General features: G+C 35.2%; 2 protein-coding genes across 5 annotated transcripts in view; one reads left to right on the plus strand and one right to left on the minus strand.

The window, feature by feature from the left end:
• LOC111076624 (inositol polyphosphate-5-phosphatase A) overlaps window positions 1-13,481 on the plus strand; it is a 27,503-nt gene extending 14,022 nt beyond the window's left edge. Inside the window, exons 4-9 of one of the 3 annotated variants that reach the window (XM_022370480.2) lie at window positions 16-188; window positions 241-328; window positions 382-537; window positions 591-830; window positions 8,365-8,401; window positions 13,069-13,481. In XM_022370480.2, the coding sequence (XP_022226172.1) occupies window positions 16-188; window positions 241-328; window positions 382-537; window positions 591-830; window positions 8,365-8,401; window positions 13,069-13,331 (957 nt within the window). In that variant the 3' untranslated portion in view covers window positions 13,332-13,481. Of the gene's footprint in view, window positions 1-15; window positions 189-240; window positions 329-381; window positions 538-590; window positions 854-912; window positions 932-8,364; window positions 8,402-13,068 lie in introns of those variants that run through there. The other 2 variants (XM_022370484.2, XM_022370483.2) reach the window with 2 other exon arrangements.
• Window positions 13,480-14,470, minus strand: LOC111076626 (transmembrane emp24 domain-containing protein bai). Of its 2 annotated transcripts, XM_022370487.2 has the most exons (5): window positions 14,210-14,469; window positions 14,035-14,155; window positions 13,909-13,979; window positions 13,721-13,847; window positions 13,480-13,657 (listed from the first exon to the last, which is right to left on the minus strand). In XM_022370487.2, the coding sequence occupies exons 1-5, from the start codon at window positions 14,387-14,389 to the stop codon at window positions 13,536-13,538; spliced, it is 621 nt and encodes a 206-aa protein (XP_022226179.1). In that variant the 5' UTR covers window positions 14,390-14,469; the 3' UTR covers window positions 13,480-13,535. The 2 variants fall into 2 exon arrangements, with proteins under 2 accessions (XP_022226179.1, XP_022226180.1); XM_022370488.2 differs by lacking the exon at window positions 13,480-13,657 and having other exon boundaries at window positions 13,911-13,979; window positions 14,210-14,470.
• Window positions 14,471-15,359: the final 889 nt, after the last annotated feature.

Below are 15,359 nucleotides of genomic sequence, written 5' to 3' on the forward strand. Positions count from 1 at the left end.
TTTCTACTTCTTTAGTGTAAATGGTCTCGGAAAGGTTTTATGCGCACACGTTGGGAAATTAATGGCACAGTGATCGATCTAGTCAATATCCACTTATTTCATGATGCGTCAAATTTGGCTGCATGTGAAAATTTTCCATCAGTATATTGTAAAACAAGGAGAAGAGCATTAGTTCATACGATTGAAAGGTAATTTTATTGAAATAAAAAATGAACTTCATCTACATATATTTATAAACAGATTTAATTCGGATGAACAGAATGGATCAGTACCATACTTTCTATTTGGGGATTTCAATTTTAGATGCGATACTGAAGGCGTCGTAAGAGTAAGTTATAAATGTAAACTTGAAAATTTGTATATTTTTAACTTTCTGAACAGGAACTAACCAAAAACCTTAATGCCTATCGCGTTGAAAATAACAAAAATGAAAACAATAAAGTTCATTATCGCAATTCAAATGGAGACACCGTACTTACTATAGGAAAGAAGGAATTTATTCATGTCGATCATCAATTGAAGTTTAAGGAAGATTGGGTAACTATGCATTGCAGATAGTAAGGCCATATTTAATGATTTTGCCCAATTAGCTCAAGAAATATGACAGAGAATTGGAGCCACTTAAGGACATTCTAAACGAATATCCGATCAATTTTGTTCCTACTTATCCTTTTGAAGAGGACCCACAAATGCCTATGGATTATATGTCAACTCGTTGTCCTGCGTGGTGTGATCGTATTTTAATGAGTCCCCAAGTTAAGGAAATTATCCAAATTGATGAATGGAAATATGGCATGATTGGTGAATCTGCATGCATGGGAGATCATAAGGTAAATTTAATATCTATGAGAAGGTAAAAAACAAACGTTCGGTCCCAAAAGCGCCGAAATTTATCTATTCGAGCATTTCAAGCTGATCAAGAATATACTTTATGGGGTCGGAGATGCATCCATCCATCCATACCTTTTATACAGCCATGCTCCAGTTATCGAAAATCGCAAAAAGTTTTGACTGTCAAATCTCAAAATCTCGGGATCCAGTATTCGCAAATTATTTAAAATGAGCTTCATTTCAAAATTCAATTCAATTTGTATAAGCAGGAGAAAATATAAACATATTTCCTGATGTTTTAAGTTTATATATGCACATATATGTATAATTGAAAAAATATTTTACTGTATGTTAATATATTTATTTAATTTATTTATATTCACACCTCCAAATTAATTCGCGAATTTTTCGTTTTGTTTTGGTATCATATAATGGGATTGCCAAAAAAATGGAATATATAACTAAAATATTTTAAATACAACATGAAAAATCGCATTTTTTAACGAGTAAAATATCGCAATACAATTTTATGTATTTAATACATACATGTTATGTGTTTTCATCTTTTACTAAGTTGCACAATCTACATAACCATCAACACATGTTTTTCGCTACTACTTACCCTTATTTTGTGTGCTTTAACACAATTTTTATACCCGACCAAAAGGTGGGGTTTGTTGGGTAGTGGTGTGTGTAACGTGGGGACGTTCCGCCCCATAAGTTCTGCGCCATAGCCGGTCTGCCGCGCTGCCGCTGTCCGTCTGTCGTCTGTCGTCCGTCTGTGAGCGCCTTCAGAGCTTATGGCTGGGCACCATTGGCCAGCTCATGTGCCCGCCGCCCCCCCCCTCCGCCCACACGGGAAGGGCGGCCTTTTAGTGTATAACGCGTTCGTGGTGACCTCTCCAGCTGCCGATGATGTCGGTTTGCCAGATGAGAACGGCCCCGCCCCCCCCCAACACGCCTCCCCCCCCCGCCGCGTTCGGCGCGCCCTAGCGGGGGGTGTAGAATATGTGACGTACATCTACTGTTAGTGTAGAATAGACATTGATATGTGTGTAGTACTGTAGCAAAAAAATTTAAAATTTTTTTTTTCTAAAATTCTAAAAAATCTAAGCTAAAGTATATACTGACTGGTCGGGTGGGTCGTGTCCCAGGCGACTCACGCCTCTCGTTTAATTCCAACTGATGTGACTTTTCGTTCAAACACCTGATCTAAACAACTGGGCCTTAACTGGGCCACAGTATTTGAACGCCCTACAGAAATAAGATGGCAAATCAAAGAAGTAAATTATACATATTTTTATTTTATATGGTTTTATACATTGATTAACTTTGACATTTGTGAACAGATTTGCTTATATGTAAAAGGTATTTTTATTTAATTTGGTCCTTTAGAGTTGATACCTCCGGCCTTTTTTTTTTTGTGGAGTTATTTAAAAATCAAAGTTTACGCCAGCAATCCTCTTACCATTGATGATCTGGAGATCTGCGTGGCCAATAAATAGTAACATTGTTGGATGTGTGACATGGTGCACCGTTTTGTTGAAGCCAGTAACCGTTCAGAACTTTTTTCATTATCGAAAAAGAAGTGTAAAAAAACCAAGCATGTTTTACTTTTTCCAATAAAGCATTACCTTTATTGACGTGGTTTTTTTAAAATTAGTTTGAATAAATTCTAAAGGACCAAATTATAGAAAAATACCTTACACATATCTATATGCAAGTCGGTTCACAAATTTTAAAGTTATTCAATGTTTACATGGAGTACTAAAACTTGGCATACCCTGTACTGTGTTCACAAACGGCCGAAGCTTAAAACAGAAAGAAAATTAAAAATAGCGCAATTTTAGACAACTTTTAAGCTTTGGCGCAAATAATATGATAATAATAAAAATAATATAATAATAGTAATAGTAATATATAAAAATGTTAATCATTTTTATTTTTCCGACCCTATAAAGTATATGTCGGGACATGGTCGTTGTTGTCAAGCGCCTCTCTTTCATCCGCCATATCTCAATGAAAATTCGCAGCACTGCAAGTCGCAAGCGTTCGTCTTTCCCCCTCTAGAACTGGACTGAATCCACCCTTCGTTTCCCAACACTTGCAACACGCTCATCTGAGAGCAACTCTCGCTCTCAGACTATGCTATCAGCAACATTGAGTCTATACCAAATGAACCAATTAACAGTTCCATTTAACATTTATTGTTTGTGATAACAGAATAGTAGTACAATTTCTCATTCTCTGACATATACATATATTCTTGATCAGAATCAATTGGCGAGTCGATATATCTACGTCTCTCTGTCTGTCCGTCCGTCCGTCTTTTTGAGTGACTAGATCATAGAGACTATAAAAGCTAGAGTAACCAAATTTCGTATGAAGACTTCTGTAAAATCACAGATATCCAGGGAATGTCAAAAATTAGCCCCGTCCCCACAAAGTACGAAAATCTATGGCATACACAACTTTTAAGATAAGAGAAAGCCGAAGACGCAGTATCAGAGAAAATGACCATATCTACAAGATCGTATCAATATTATGGCCAGAATGAAAAAAATTAATTTGCAGTGGCTACGCTACCCCCTTCAAGCGCTGCAGCGCTACTCATTCTATCTCTCGCTCACACACTCTGTATCGGCGCGCTCTGGCGGAGGAGAACGAACTAAAACGCCGTGTTGGTGTGAGAAGAGAAAGACAGATGCATCAAGAAAATAGCGGAAAATTGAAAACAGATAAAATAATCTAAAATCTGACTGACTGAGTACCGGACGTTTTAGGAGTATTTTTGGTTAGAATTGTTCAATGAAAAAAAAATTGACTTGTTTTAAAATCTCCTTAGAGAAAAGAAAATTTGGCAAACTTTCTATTTTTTGTTTTTTTTAGCTTTGAACACCGCGAGCTCCACGCGAAATATTTGTTTAACATGTTTTTAAATATTTCTCAACCTATTTACATACAGCTGTGTCATAAATAATAGCACCATGACAATTACTTTTCTGTATTGAATGAATTTGCTTAAACAGGGGCTTTAATTAAGATTTAGGGTGTAATTAAACCAGGTCTCGACACGGCCCTATCTAATTTGCTGCTGCACTGTCGGTAGACGTACAGTATGAAAAAGCAGCAAGCATTCGTGTGGCTTGGGCAATGAGATTTCGGCTCTTGTTGTCTCGAGAACGACAATGAAATCAGTTGTGCTCAGCCGACGACAAATGCAAGACCACGCTGCGCAACTATTTGATGCGACACTGATAGAAAACATGTTTCATGGAAATTTTGTCGCAGTGTAAAGCATAAAATGTTTTCGGTCGCAGGCATCTTAGAGTTTTCGCTACACACACAAGCGCACTTTAAAACATGTCACTGTATGCGTGCCGAGAACTGAAATAAACTAATCCGAAAGCAATGGTATGTATTGCGGACTTCAAACGAAAATATTTGAAAAGAAAAGGAATTATTCATTAATTAAGCCGGTAACAATAATAGTACTGATTTACAAATTTTCCATTAAAGCAGGTTACTTTAGTTTTATTCAAAGTTTAATGTTTTGTTGTAAAGCCTTTGGAAGAAACCACAGAGGCCGTCGTCTTGTCATGAAAGTTCACCTAATTTTCGCATCTTTTCTGGGAGATATGGATCCACCAATAATGAATGATACCCCAAAGATCAATATTGCTCTTTGGTTTCGTAAAAGAAACATATTTTGTAGCTTTAGCGTAAAGATTTTTAATGGGGTTAATATCTGGGAACTACACAGGCCAATACATTACATTAAATGCACTGTTCTCGAACCACTTTCGAGCTTCCTTGCTGGTCTGGTTTGGATCATTGTCCTGATGGCAGACACAAAACAATGGCGTTTCCCATTCCATGTAAGGTAGCATCATTTTTTTCTAATAGATGAATAGATAGAAATGTTGATCCATCATCTATTTGTGACATGTATTGGACCACCTCCATAATACGAAACGTGTGCCCATGCAATAATGCTTATCCCTTAGTGTTTCTTGGTTTTATATGCTACTCATGAGGTTGTATTGTGCATTAGTTGTCGTTTTACATAAGATCGACAGCCCTTTCCACAAAAAAAAAAATTTTGTCTTTCTTCGGACCACATGATGTTTCTTTGGGACAACTCCAGTGCAATTTTTATTACCGTACTCAAAAAGAGTTAAGGGGTTTATTGTATTTGTGGTAGAACTGGATGTGTGCAACGCAGAAGGGGAAACGTTTCCGACCCCATAAAGTGTATATATTCTTGATCAGTATCAATAGCTGAGTCGATATAGCCATGTCCGTCTGTCCGTCTTGATGAGCGCCTAGATATCAACATATGGGGCAGGCACAATTTTAAAGATACGATTAAACTAAGAACGCAGTATCGTAGAGAATGGCCATATCTACCAGATTGCCGAATCTGAATCAAATCGGATCATAATTATAGCCTTCTCCAGTCAGAGACCCGCTACTCATTCTCTTTCTCGCTCGCACAGTCTGCCTCGTTCACTTCGCGAGTGCCCGCTGGCAGAGAAGATGTAGAATGGTACATGTATAATCTACATTTTAGATGTAGAATATACATTGTAGATGTAGATAACAGATGTAGAAAAAATTTAAAATGTAAAATATTTTAAAATTCTACATGATTTTGCTTTAAATTAAGTTTATTTCATGAAGATATCTTCATTCGTTTAGAAGCTATTATTTTTGCAAAGCTGAAATAGCCGAATGTACCACTGAGCGGCTGGCATCACTTTTCGTTTTTATGATTCTGAAGAAGGTCAAAATCAAAGCACAGGCAAAAAACAAGAAAACTTTTCAACTTGCTCTCTAATGCAGTTGGCTTCTCTATTTGTTTTGCTTTGACTGCGACTTCTGATATTTTCGGAAAAATAAACATAAGCAATGAAACTTATCGCAAGTGCGTTACATACATCCACTTCGACCAAAAATCTAATATACCCCTTAACTCTTTGAGTACGTGTACAAAATATATATAAAACTTCGTCTTGGTGACTGCGCAAAGTCAATATTCAATATTTTCACTATTTTGATTTTTTATTTGCGTCCATACAAGATATGTCAACCCGAAGTTAAAGTTTTCTCAAATTTGTTACGTTCCTTCAACTTTGGCATTTTATAAATACTTTTTGATGTTAAGGTTGTTTTTTATAACGATTTCTCTATTTACTTTAATTCCCATTAGAAAAACAAACTAGTAATCATAAATTTAATGAATCACAACGGTAACACTAGTCAACACGATTTTTCCTTAAGGAACAAAACGAACTTTTTCTTAAAGATTTGGGGCTTAGAAATGGTTTGATGATATTTTTTTTTTTTTCTATGGCAGAACTTTTTATACCCGTACTCAAAAAAGAGTTAAGGGGTATATTAGATTTGTGGTAAAAGTGGATGTGTGTAACGCAGAGAAGGAAAATTTTCCGACCCCTTAAAGTATATATATTCTTGATCAGCATCAATAGCCGAGTCGATATAGCCATGTCTGTCTGTCCGTCTGTCTGTCTGTCTGTCTGTCTGTCTGTCTGTCTGTCTGTCCGTCTTGTTGAGCGCCTAGATCTCAGAGACTATAAGAGCTAGGGCAACCAAATTTGGTTTCCAGACTTTTGTGATATTACACTGCTACAAGTGTATTTCAAAATTTCGCCCCGCCCCCTTCCGCCCACACAAAGAACGAAAATCTGTGGCAGGCACATTTTTAAAGATACGATAAAACTAAAAACGCAGTGCGTAGAAAATGCCCATATCTACCAGATTGCCTAATCTGAATCAGATCGGATCACCCCCCCCCCCCCCCGCGGTAATCATAGCCAGAATGAAGAAATTAATTTTCTGTTGGTTCCCTCTCCTTCTCCAGCGCTGCTGACGCTTCTGATTCTCTTTCTCGCTCGCACACTCTGCCGCGTTCAGTGCGCGAGCAACCCCTAACGGAGGAATTCAAAAAAATCATATGCTCAAAAATGTATATACTGACTGAGTACGGGTATAAGTAGAGTCGCGTCCCTAGAAGCGACTCACACGTTCCTTCTCGTTTTTAAAGAATTTTTGAAAACTGGTATTTTTTTTTAAAGCTTTTTTCAGAGGTAGCGATTGTTTTTTTTACATAACCCTAGTATCTTACGTATGGTTGTAAAGAACTTTTCCTGAGTTTTTAAAGTCAAAATTTCGTAAAAAATACCGCACAAAAATCATAATTTTTGCATTTCAATGCTTTATATTTCCCAGACGGTAAGTTGAAATCACAAAATGTTTGGGCTTAACTTTTAGCTGTTTCAATTATCTTTTCAAAATAGCAAAGTTCTTTACAACCAGACGTAAGATACTAGAGTTATGTGAAAAAAAAGCGCTACCTCTGAAAAAAGCGTAAAAAAAAAATTACCAGACTTCAAAAATTCTTCAAAAAAAAGTTCTGCCATAGAAAAAAAACCATAATTCTTAAAAAAATTTTAAAGCCCCATATCTATGAGAAAAAGTCGGTTTGGATCCTTGAGGAAAAAAAAAGTTCGATTTTGTCGAGTAGTGTAATCAGTTTGTTGTAAAACATCTCCAATTACACTATTCGACACGACATTTCCGCTGTGGCCCAAAGTTACTTTTTCTGATGGATTTCGGAATTTAAATTTTTTTAAAGAATTAATTTTTTTTTATGGTTAATTTTTTTAAAAGAATTTTTTTAAATCTAGTATTTTTTTCATGTTTTTTTTCAGAGGTAGTGCTTCTATTTTTCACATAACTTAAGTATCTTATATCTGTTTGTATAAATTTTGCCGTTGACAAATGCAGCTGTAAATCCGATCCAGACACATTGTAGCTGCAGCTTAACGTCTGGAAGATAATAAGCTTTAAAATTCAAATTTGATAATTTTTTTGCGTTATTTTTTCCCGAAATTTTAACTTTAAAAACTCTGGAAAAGGCGAAAAAAAAATATTTCTTGGCATGAATTTTTGGTTTTAGATAGACGCATTAATTAGGTGTCGTTAAAGGTAGTTGAAAGAATCGATGGATAAAGTTACAGCCGTTTAACCAAAACGACTCAAAACTCGTTTTACCTGAAAAATACCGTACGGTACGTTGCTGGTCCAGCTGCCAAAATGGGATTGAAGGAAACAAAAAGGACCTATGACCGAGTCCTAGGTATGGACAGTTACTTTTACTCCAATGCTGTGGAGAAAACCATAGATTCACGGCTCTGAATGTTTCTTTTGTTCATTCAAAATAGCTGGAATCGGGAGATCCATGAAATGGGGTTACCCGAAACAACCTGGTCAATTTTGGTCTACAGCGAGTTAAATTTTGTCGAGTAGTGTTATATAAAAAATTGTATCTAGTTTATGAAAGTGCGCAGTAACCAAAACGCGTTTTAAAGTAGGCAGACGTGGTCTTTTGCGCCATGCTAAGTATATAATCACTATTGCACAGTGGTTATACTAATTGAATTTGGTGAATATTGCAAATTATTTTTAATCGGTCTAATAATTGTCTATCTCTTCTCTTTTATCATGTAGCCCATTTACTTAAGTGTCCGTCTTAAGCCAAACAAAGGTACTTGTAGATCTTGTGTTTACACCTATACACAGACTTCTCAAAAAAGCGAAAACAGCCCAACATCACCTCTACCCGCAGTCAAAAACACATGTCCCTATTCCAATAAATTGTTTGGGGAAATTGTATGCAAATGTAAAAACAAACATAGCAGGGAAAAGCTTACAGATGTAACCGCTGTACGTAATTTATATGACTCCCGAAAAGTAAGTCAAAGTGAATATAAAGAAGGAATTACTCTCGCGAATTTTCCGAGTATAACTATTAATGTATTTGACTCTGATAATATCTGCGTGTGTTTGTGTGCACAACTATCTAGTAAAAGTTTACCATTTGACGATCAAATGAAAAGAACTGATGAAATAAGTTGCGTCATCTGTCGGAATAAAGGCAAAATACATAGAGCAGCGTACCAACATAATCTCTTTTCGGAGAACCTTTTGCTCGCCCAAAACACAATAATTTGTCCAATCGATCAACAGCATCTCAACACAGATATTAAACATTTGCATGATGATCCATATACTCCAGAAAGTAATGAGTCCCACTCACCATATGCGGAAATAACAAGCACATGTACGTCAATCTCCAACCGAATTCGCAATCCGTTTGATCCCAGACTGTCACTAGACGCACACTTTGAAACTAAAAATACGGATTTGGATCCTTCGGCTGACGGAAAGCCAACAAAAACAATCAATATTAACTTAGAAAAACAACCAAGAGGGACCGTAACTCCTGACCAATTAAAATCTAGGTTACAAAATTTAGAGACGTTATCAAAACGTTCTTTGGGGGGTGACGACACTTCTGTTTGGGAAGGTGATGTTGAAAATGTTAATAATGTATGCTCCCCAAATGATTATCCATCTCGCACAAGACGCACTTCAATTGGTATCCCTATGTGTTGTAATATTAATTAACACTAGTTTGTTTTTATTAAGTCATTTTGCTTAAAAAAAGTATTTTAAGGTCATCTCTGCTGTTGGAGAATCTTTTGTTGAAAGACAATGTAATTTTGATTATTTTTAAACACAATATAAAAAAAATTTATTTTCTTGCTATAATTTTTTTTAACTAAAAAGAATAGTGAAAATTTAAAAATATTTTGTAATATAAAATTTTGCATTTTAAATATAGTACAATCATTATTTATAACCATTTCAACCTGTGGCAGAACAATCATTATAACAAATTAAAAGTTATTTTTCTGTTAAAAAATGAAATCTATAAGTATTGTACATACAGTGGGGAGCATTCATGGATACATGTTCATCCCTTCTCAGTTTAAACGCTTGTAAAATCTTTAAAAAGTAGTCAATCCTTGTAATTTTTTAAAAATATATTCTTTAACTATAAAGAAATTAAGCAAAACAATAATTACAATTAAAATCATCTTCACTAATAGATTTAGTCAGTGTATCCATTTTTGCACGTTTTCAATTTTTAGATTCGTAATTTTTTTTTTTAATTTGTTGTGCAAAACAAATACCTCAGCTTTTATCACACTCTGAATACTTTTGGGCATACTCTCGACTAAATCGACTGATCTGACTGATATGTGTTCGACAGGTATCATGCGGCATGGTCTCCAAAATATGATGCTAATATTCTTTGTTCATCATTCCATCGATTTTAACCACACATTCAGGCTGCCTACTCCATGATTCATTATTTCTTTGACCTTATAATTATTCAGCCTTTTTTGGTCGGTGTCAGTAGTACTCCTTGTCGTCAGATTAAAACGGATTATTTTGGTCTCAGCTGACCAAATTACCTTCTTCCAATCTTCCATGCTCAAGCTCTTTAAGACGTGAAGCAACATTTTTATACAAAGCATTTATACTGCTTAGCTACCGCTGTCAGGCCGATCTCGTGCAGAGTTCTTCACTCACTCACGGGCTCAAAGGAATATTGGCTTATTGGTTAAAATCGAGGGAATGATAAATAAAGAATATTAGTGTCATATATTGGAGACCAATTTGACAAATCTTGACAAATTTGACAAAAAATGACGATCACTTTCCAGCAAGACGGGGACCCGAAGAACATGGCTTAAATCGTGATTAATTGGCTCAATAATAAAAGTTTCCCCTTAATTTTGTGGCCTGCCCAAAGCCCGGATATACAGTTGTGTTCAATGAAATAGTAGTGCCGCACCTCATCACTTTCAAAACTCTTTTTGAGACACTTCCAGTTATCCAAATTGAACAAATGATACCTTTTTAAATAGACTGGACTGTTATTATTAGAAAACCGAAGAAATGTCAATTCATTTGAATTCCATTTTCTTGTTTTACATGACATAAGCCGAATACCCATGAAATTTGCTGTTCAATGAAATAGTAGTGTTTTTTTAGAACATTGAAAAAAACAACGAATCTCAAATAAAAACATATATTTCATGTTTTTCATGTTTCCTGAGCTTTAATATTTAGTTTTTAATCAATTTGGTTTTCATTTCGAACTTGCACCGGCCGGATATGGGTCATTAACCTCTCTTGCCAACGCTTCAATAGCCGCGATGGATTTGAGCCAATGGACATGCCATGAACCACTTGCTAAAAACTTCCGGGCGGGTCAGCTTATCCGTTAGTTTGGCTCGTTGCCTCCAGTTTCGCTCAAAACCATACTATACTCAAACGCCAGGCCAGAAAGTACTAGCTCATATGAGCTGGGCCCCATAAGGCTCAGCCTAGCATGCCCAATGCTAATTTTTTCATGATTTTAGGTGGTAATCGGATTTCTGTGAATGCCAAACATAATCTTTTGAGTTTATCTTAACATATAATACAACTTTACTATCATTAGTCAAAAGTATTTTTGTCACTGTGACACAGGCCATTCCACATGCGTTTTTCCAAACTGAAGTCGTGCACCCATGTACTCTCAGACCCAAACGCGGAGCTTTCTGGGACTTCTTGCATTCAAATAATGTGTAATCAACCGTCTACGAACTGACACATCACTGACAGAGCGATAAAAAATTTTTTTCATAATTTATGAGGACATTGAAGGCCTGGTGTTGCCTTCGACCATCGCCGACCATCCTCTAAAAAATATGTTTTTCGAATACAAAATCGATTTTCAGTCTACTTCTTATAGTTAATTAATTAAACACAATAGTGAGAGTGCATACAACTTAGTTTTCAATCCCATTATACCTCCTGCCTTAAGTTTTTAGTTTAACTCTTAGGTCTCCTCTTCTTGACCGAGCAATGATTTCTCCAACGGCTCAAAATCAAAAGTACCGCTATGTCCAAAACTTTCTTTCATCAAATTATTCAATCACCAAATTGAGCTTACGGATGGTGACTTTTTTAAATTAATTTGCTTTGTTTTTTCATTTTTAAAAATAAATTTAACCCAGCACTACTATTTCATTGAACAGCAGATATCATGGGTAGTTGTCTAAAGTCATAAATAACAAGAAGATAGAATGCAAATGTAATGGGGTTTCTTCAAGTTTCTAATGCTTACATTCCAGGCTTTCCGTAAAGGTATCACTTGTTCAATTTGAAAGACTAGAAATATCTCAAAAAGGGTTTTGAAAGTGATGAGGTGCGGCACTACTATTTCATTGAACACAACTGTAAATCCCATTGGAAATCTATGGGATCTATCTTCCTTTAAAAACGATTGGAAAAGTATGAGTCGGCACTAAAGGAATTGGATGAGCTTTGGGACCGCGTGCAGACTAAGTGGCGCATGATACCTGTCGAACACATATCAGACATATTCGAAAATATGTCCAAACGTATTCAGAGTGTGATAAAAGCTAAGGGACTTTGCAGAACATTTTTTTTTTAAATTTATGAATTAAAAAAATTGGTAACGTGCAAAAGAGAATTTGATTTTTTTTTCAACTAAAATCTCTTAGTGAAGACGATTTTTGTTAATTTTAATTATTGTTTAGTTTAATTTATATATAACTAAAAAATATATTTAAAAAAACCACAAGGATTGACTACTTTTCAAAGCTTTTACAGGCGTTTAAACTGAGAAATGATAAACATGTATCCATGAATGGTCGCCGCTATAGATATGTAGATTCTGCAAAAAGTTTTTCATACATTCATTTGACAACTAGTTTTATATACATTTATTTATTTATTTTCACAGTGGAAGATATTCAGCATAAGACCGTTACAACTTTTTTCACTTTCTTTTGAATTTGTGTATTTTTTATTTTTAGTGATCTATTTAAGAAAATAAACACTTACTATACCTTAAACATCGTTTATATTTTTTAAACTATAGTTCTCATTTTCAATATCAGAATATTTGTGTGTGTTGTGGAAGATCAAAGCTTTAAACCGCTTTAATAATTTCTTTCCCTTAGTCTCGTGAATGCACATGTAATGAATCGAAAAAGCCTAGGCTCACCCATCAGAATTAAAAGGTTACAAACCTTTCAATTAATTCTTAAGTTAAATGTAATTTGTATTATCAAATCGTTAAAGTGCATTATAAAATATCCAAACAAATTTGTTGGATTAAAACTTATGCTCAAAAAAACTTTGAAAGTCATAAGTGTGCCTAAACTTTATTGATTCACGTACACGTACGACTTTTAATTATACACAAAAAAAAAAATGTATTGATTGGTTTTCTGACGGTATTTAAACCATTTCAGTTTATTAATCTAGTTTTTTCTGTTGTTATAGGCTCAGCTTATAACCCTCATCTTCTGGAATCCTTGAAGGTTTTAGAGCATCCACCCTTGAATGATGATAGTCTTTGGATGGAACAATCAAACTGTTCTTCGAACAGTTTGGCTGCCAAGTCGCATTATATTCGTATGAAGCCCGTCTCTACCAGTCCGAGTAAAAATGTGAAAGACAACAACGGTATTCTTTCTTGCAAAAATGAAGATTGCACCAGTCTTGACAATGATAATCTACTGCTACTAAAGGAAACCACTGTTTAAAAAAATTACGTCAAGATTTGTGTAGAATGGTCCAATTACTTGTACCTTAAAGTATTGTTTTGAAATTATGAGTGTTAAATGCGTCCATCTTAGATAATGTATTTCAATTGGAGAGCTGGGAATACTTAAAATATATAAACACGTGTACTTTATTAATTCTTGAATTTATTTTAGAGAAAGTTCAGAGATGATTCATGTATCAAACTATTCAATAAGTTTTTTTGCTTTAAAATATCTGCGAAGATACAGGACTTGCCACGTAGCCAAACCAAGCAAACAGCACATGCTGAAAATGCTAAAGAAAAGAACCCGACTATTGGTTTTTTCTGCAATAGAAAAATTAAACAAAATTATCATATTCTGTTCATGAAGGTAGTTTTCGGTTTTACCATTTGTGTCACGCATTTCTTCCTCTCGTTTGCGCATTAGAATAAAATCACGCACTATAGAATCGGAAAGGTCTTCCAAGCGTTTAAGGTCAACTTCAAGAGGTTTTAGTTTGGAAGCTTCACCAATCTATGGAATCGGCGTTTAAATCATAAGGTAATACTCATTTTAAAAAATCAGTTGCACTTACACCTTCGTAGCTTTTAGTTTCTACTCCTTTTTTTGTTACTAGCGACACCTCTTGCGGAATTCCTCGTTGATCTGTGGTAATATTTATTTTAAAATATTATTGTGTAGAAGGTATTGTTTTACATACGTGGTGGTACTTTTGAAATGAAGCATATTTCGTAGGCGTCATATACTTCTGACATAAAACTGAACTTTCCTTTGGTAATGTGCTCCTTTTGTGACAATATATGTCCTTTTGTGTCGCGGGCCTAGTTTTATAGTTTTAGTTTGATTTCGTTATACCAAAAAATAGTCAAACTTACAACATAGTCGATGATTTGACCAGGCACATCGGAAACTTCGTATTCACCCATTACCAATTGATTTGCCTGAATGTCTTCTTTGAGGCACTTTTGTGTGTTTGGCGCCAGGTTAAACATAACACTGCTACTTGGCCAAACATATACGATGAATAAAAAATAAAAAAACGTTGGTTTTGCCATGTCGTGAATTTCAATATAAATAACTTAATGAATGACAGAGATGAGGTGGCTAACTTTTCTTCTTCCTACTTTATACTCGACATTCAACCTAAATTTATTGACATTCCATTACTAATACAACCCTGCATATTTTCAGTGCTGAAAAATGTGCACCAAAAGCATTATTAATGGTACTCGTTATTTGTATTTTAATTTGCCTAAAATATTGTTGATATAATATGATGGCAGTGTATCTGTACATGAAAAATGATACAACTGTTGACTTATAGGCTGTTTACATTGGGGCTGCGTCATGCTTCTTTGCGTCTTGCCGGAGACGCAGTTTTTTTTACATAGGTTAAGCATAGGGCCCTAGTGGTGGCAAAAAGTTGCGTCGGTCTCTGATTCATGTGCGTCTATTCGATATATTCGATTGCTTTTGCGCTTAACTGCACATTTTTGCACTTTTCTGCCTATCAGCGCAACTATCACCTCTAAGAACAACAAAAACTTGTAGTTAAAAAATCAAATTTTGGCGCTAAAATGAATGGTTGTGCAGAGAGGTGAAAATATACATAAAATCATGAAATAAAATACTTGAAACCGATTGTATTATTATCATACGACATTTTTGTGATACCCTGATGCCATTATGAAACTGCTGGAGACGAACTTCGGTGGTTTTCATAATTTGAAGAAGAACTCCCACAAATCTACAATGAAATGTCTGAAAATAATATTTAAATATGAGAATCAGCTCTTTTTCGTCCATTTTCCTGACATCTTGCTTAATTCTGTTGATTTTCAAAAATTTGTGTATCTTTCCTTGTCATCAAACACCCAAATCCAAATTCAAGACGCACGTCTTCCAATGTAAACGCCTTTTCTGCTTCATTGCGTCTATGCCGATATCGATAGCAGACGCGCCCAGTGTAAAAAGGCTATTAGAGGTCTGGAGACCCTGGGGCAACGAAAGAGCGAAGGACTCTAA

Source organism: Drosophila obscura, unplaced genomic scaffold, assembly GCF_018151105.1.
Source record: "Drosophila obscura isolate BZ-5 IFL unplaced genomic scaffold, ASM1815110v1 contig_194, whole genome shotgun sequence".
NCBI lineage: Eukaryota > Metazoa > Arthropoda > Insecta > Diptera > Drosophilidae > Drosophila > Drosophila obscura.

What these genes read in the sequence shown, in the direction of transcription:
- LOC111076626 (XM_022370487.2), bottom strand. Translation starts at nt 14,389, where the DNA reads ATGGCAAAACCAACGTTTTTTTATTTTTTATTCATCGTATATGTTTGG. An exon ending in CATTTCAAAAGTACCACCAC is followed by an intron (nt 13,980 to 14,034) that starts GTATGTAAAACA and finishes ATATTACCACAG; the next exon opens with ATCAACGAGGAATTCCGCAA. An exon ending in AAACTAAAAGCTACGAAGGT is followed by an intron (nt 13,848 to 13,908) that starts GTAAGTGCAACT and finishes CCGATTCCATAG; the next exon opens with ATTGGTGAAGCTTCCAAACT.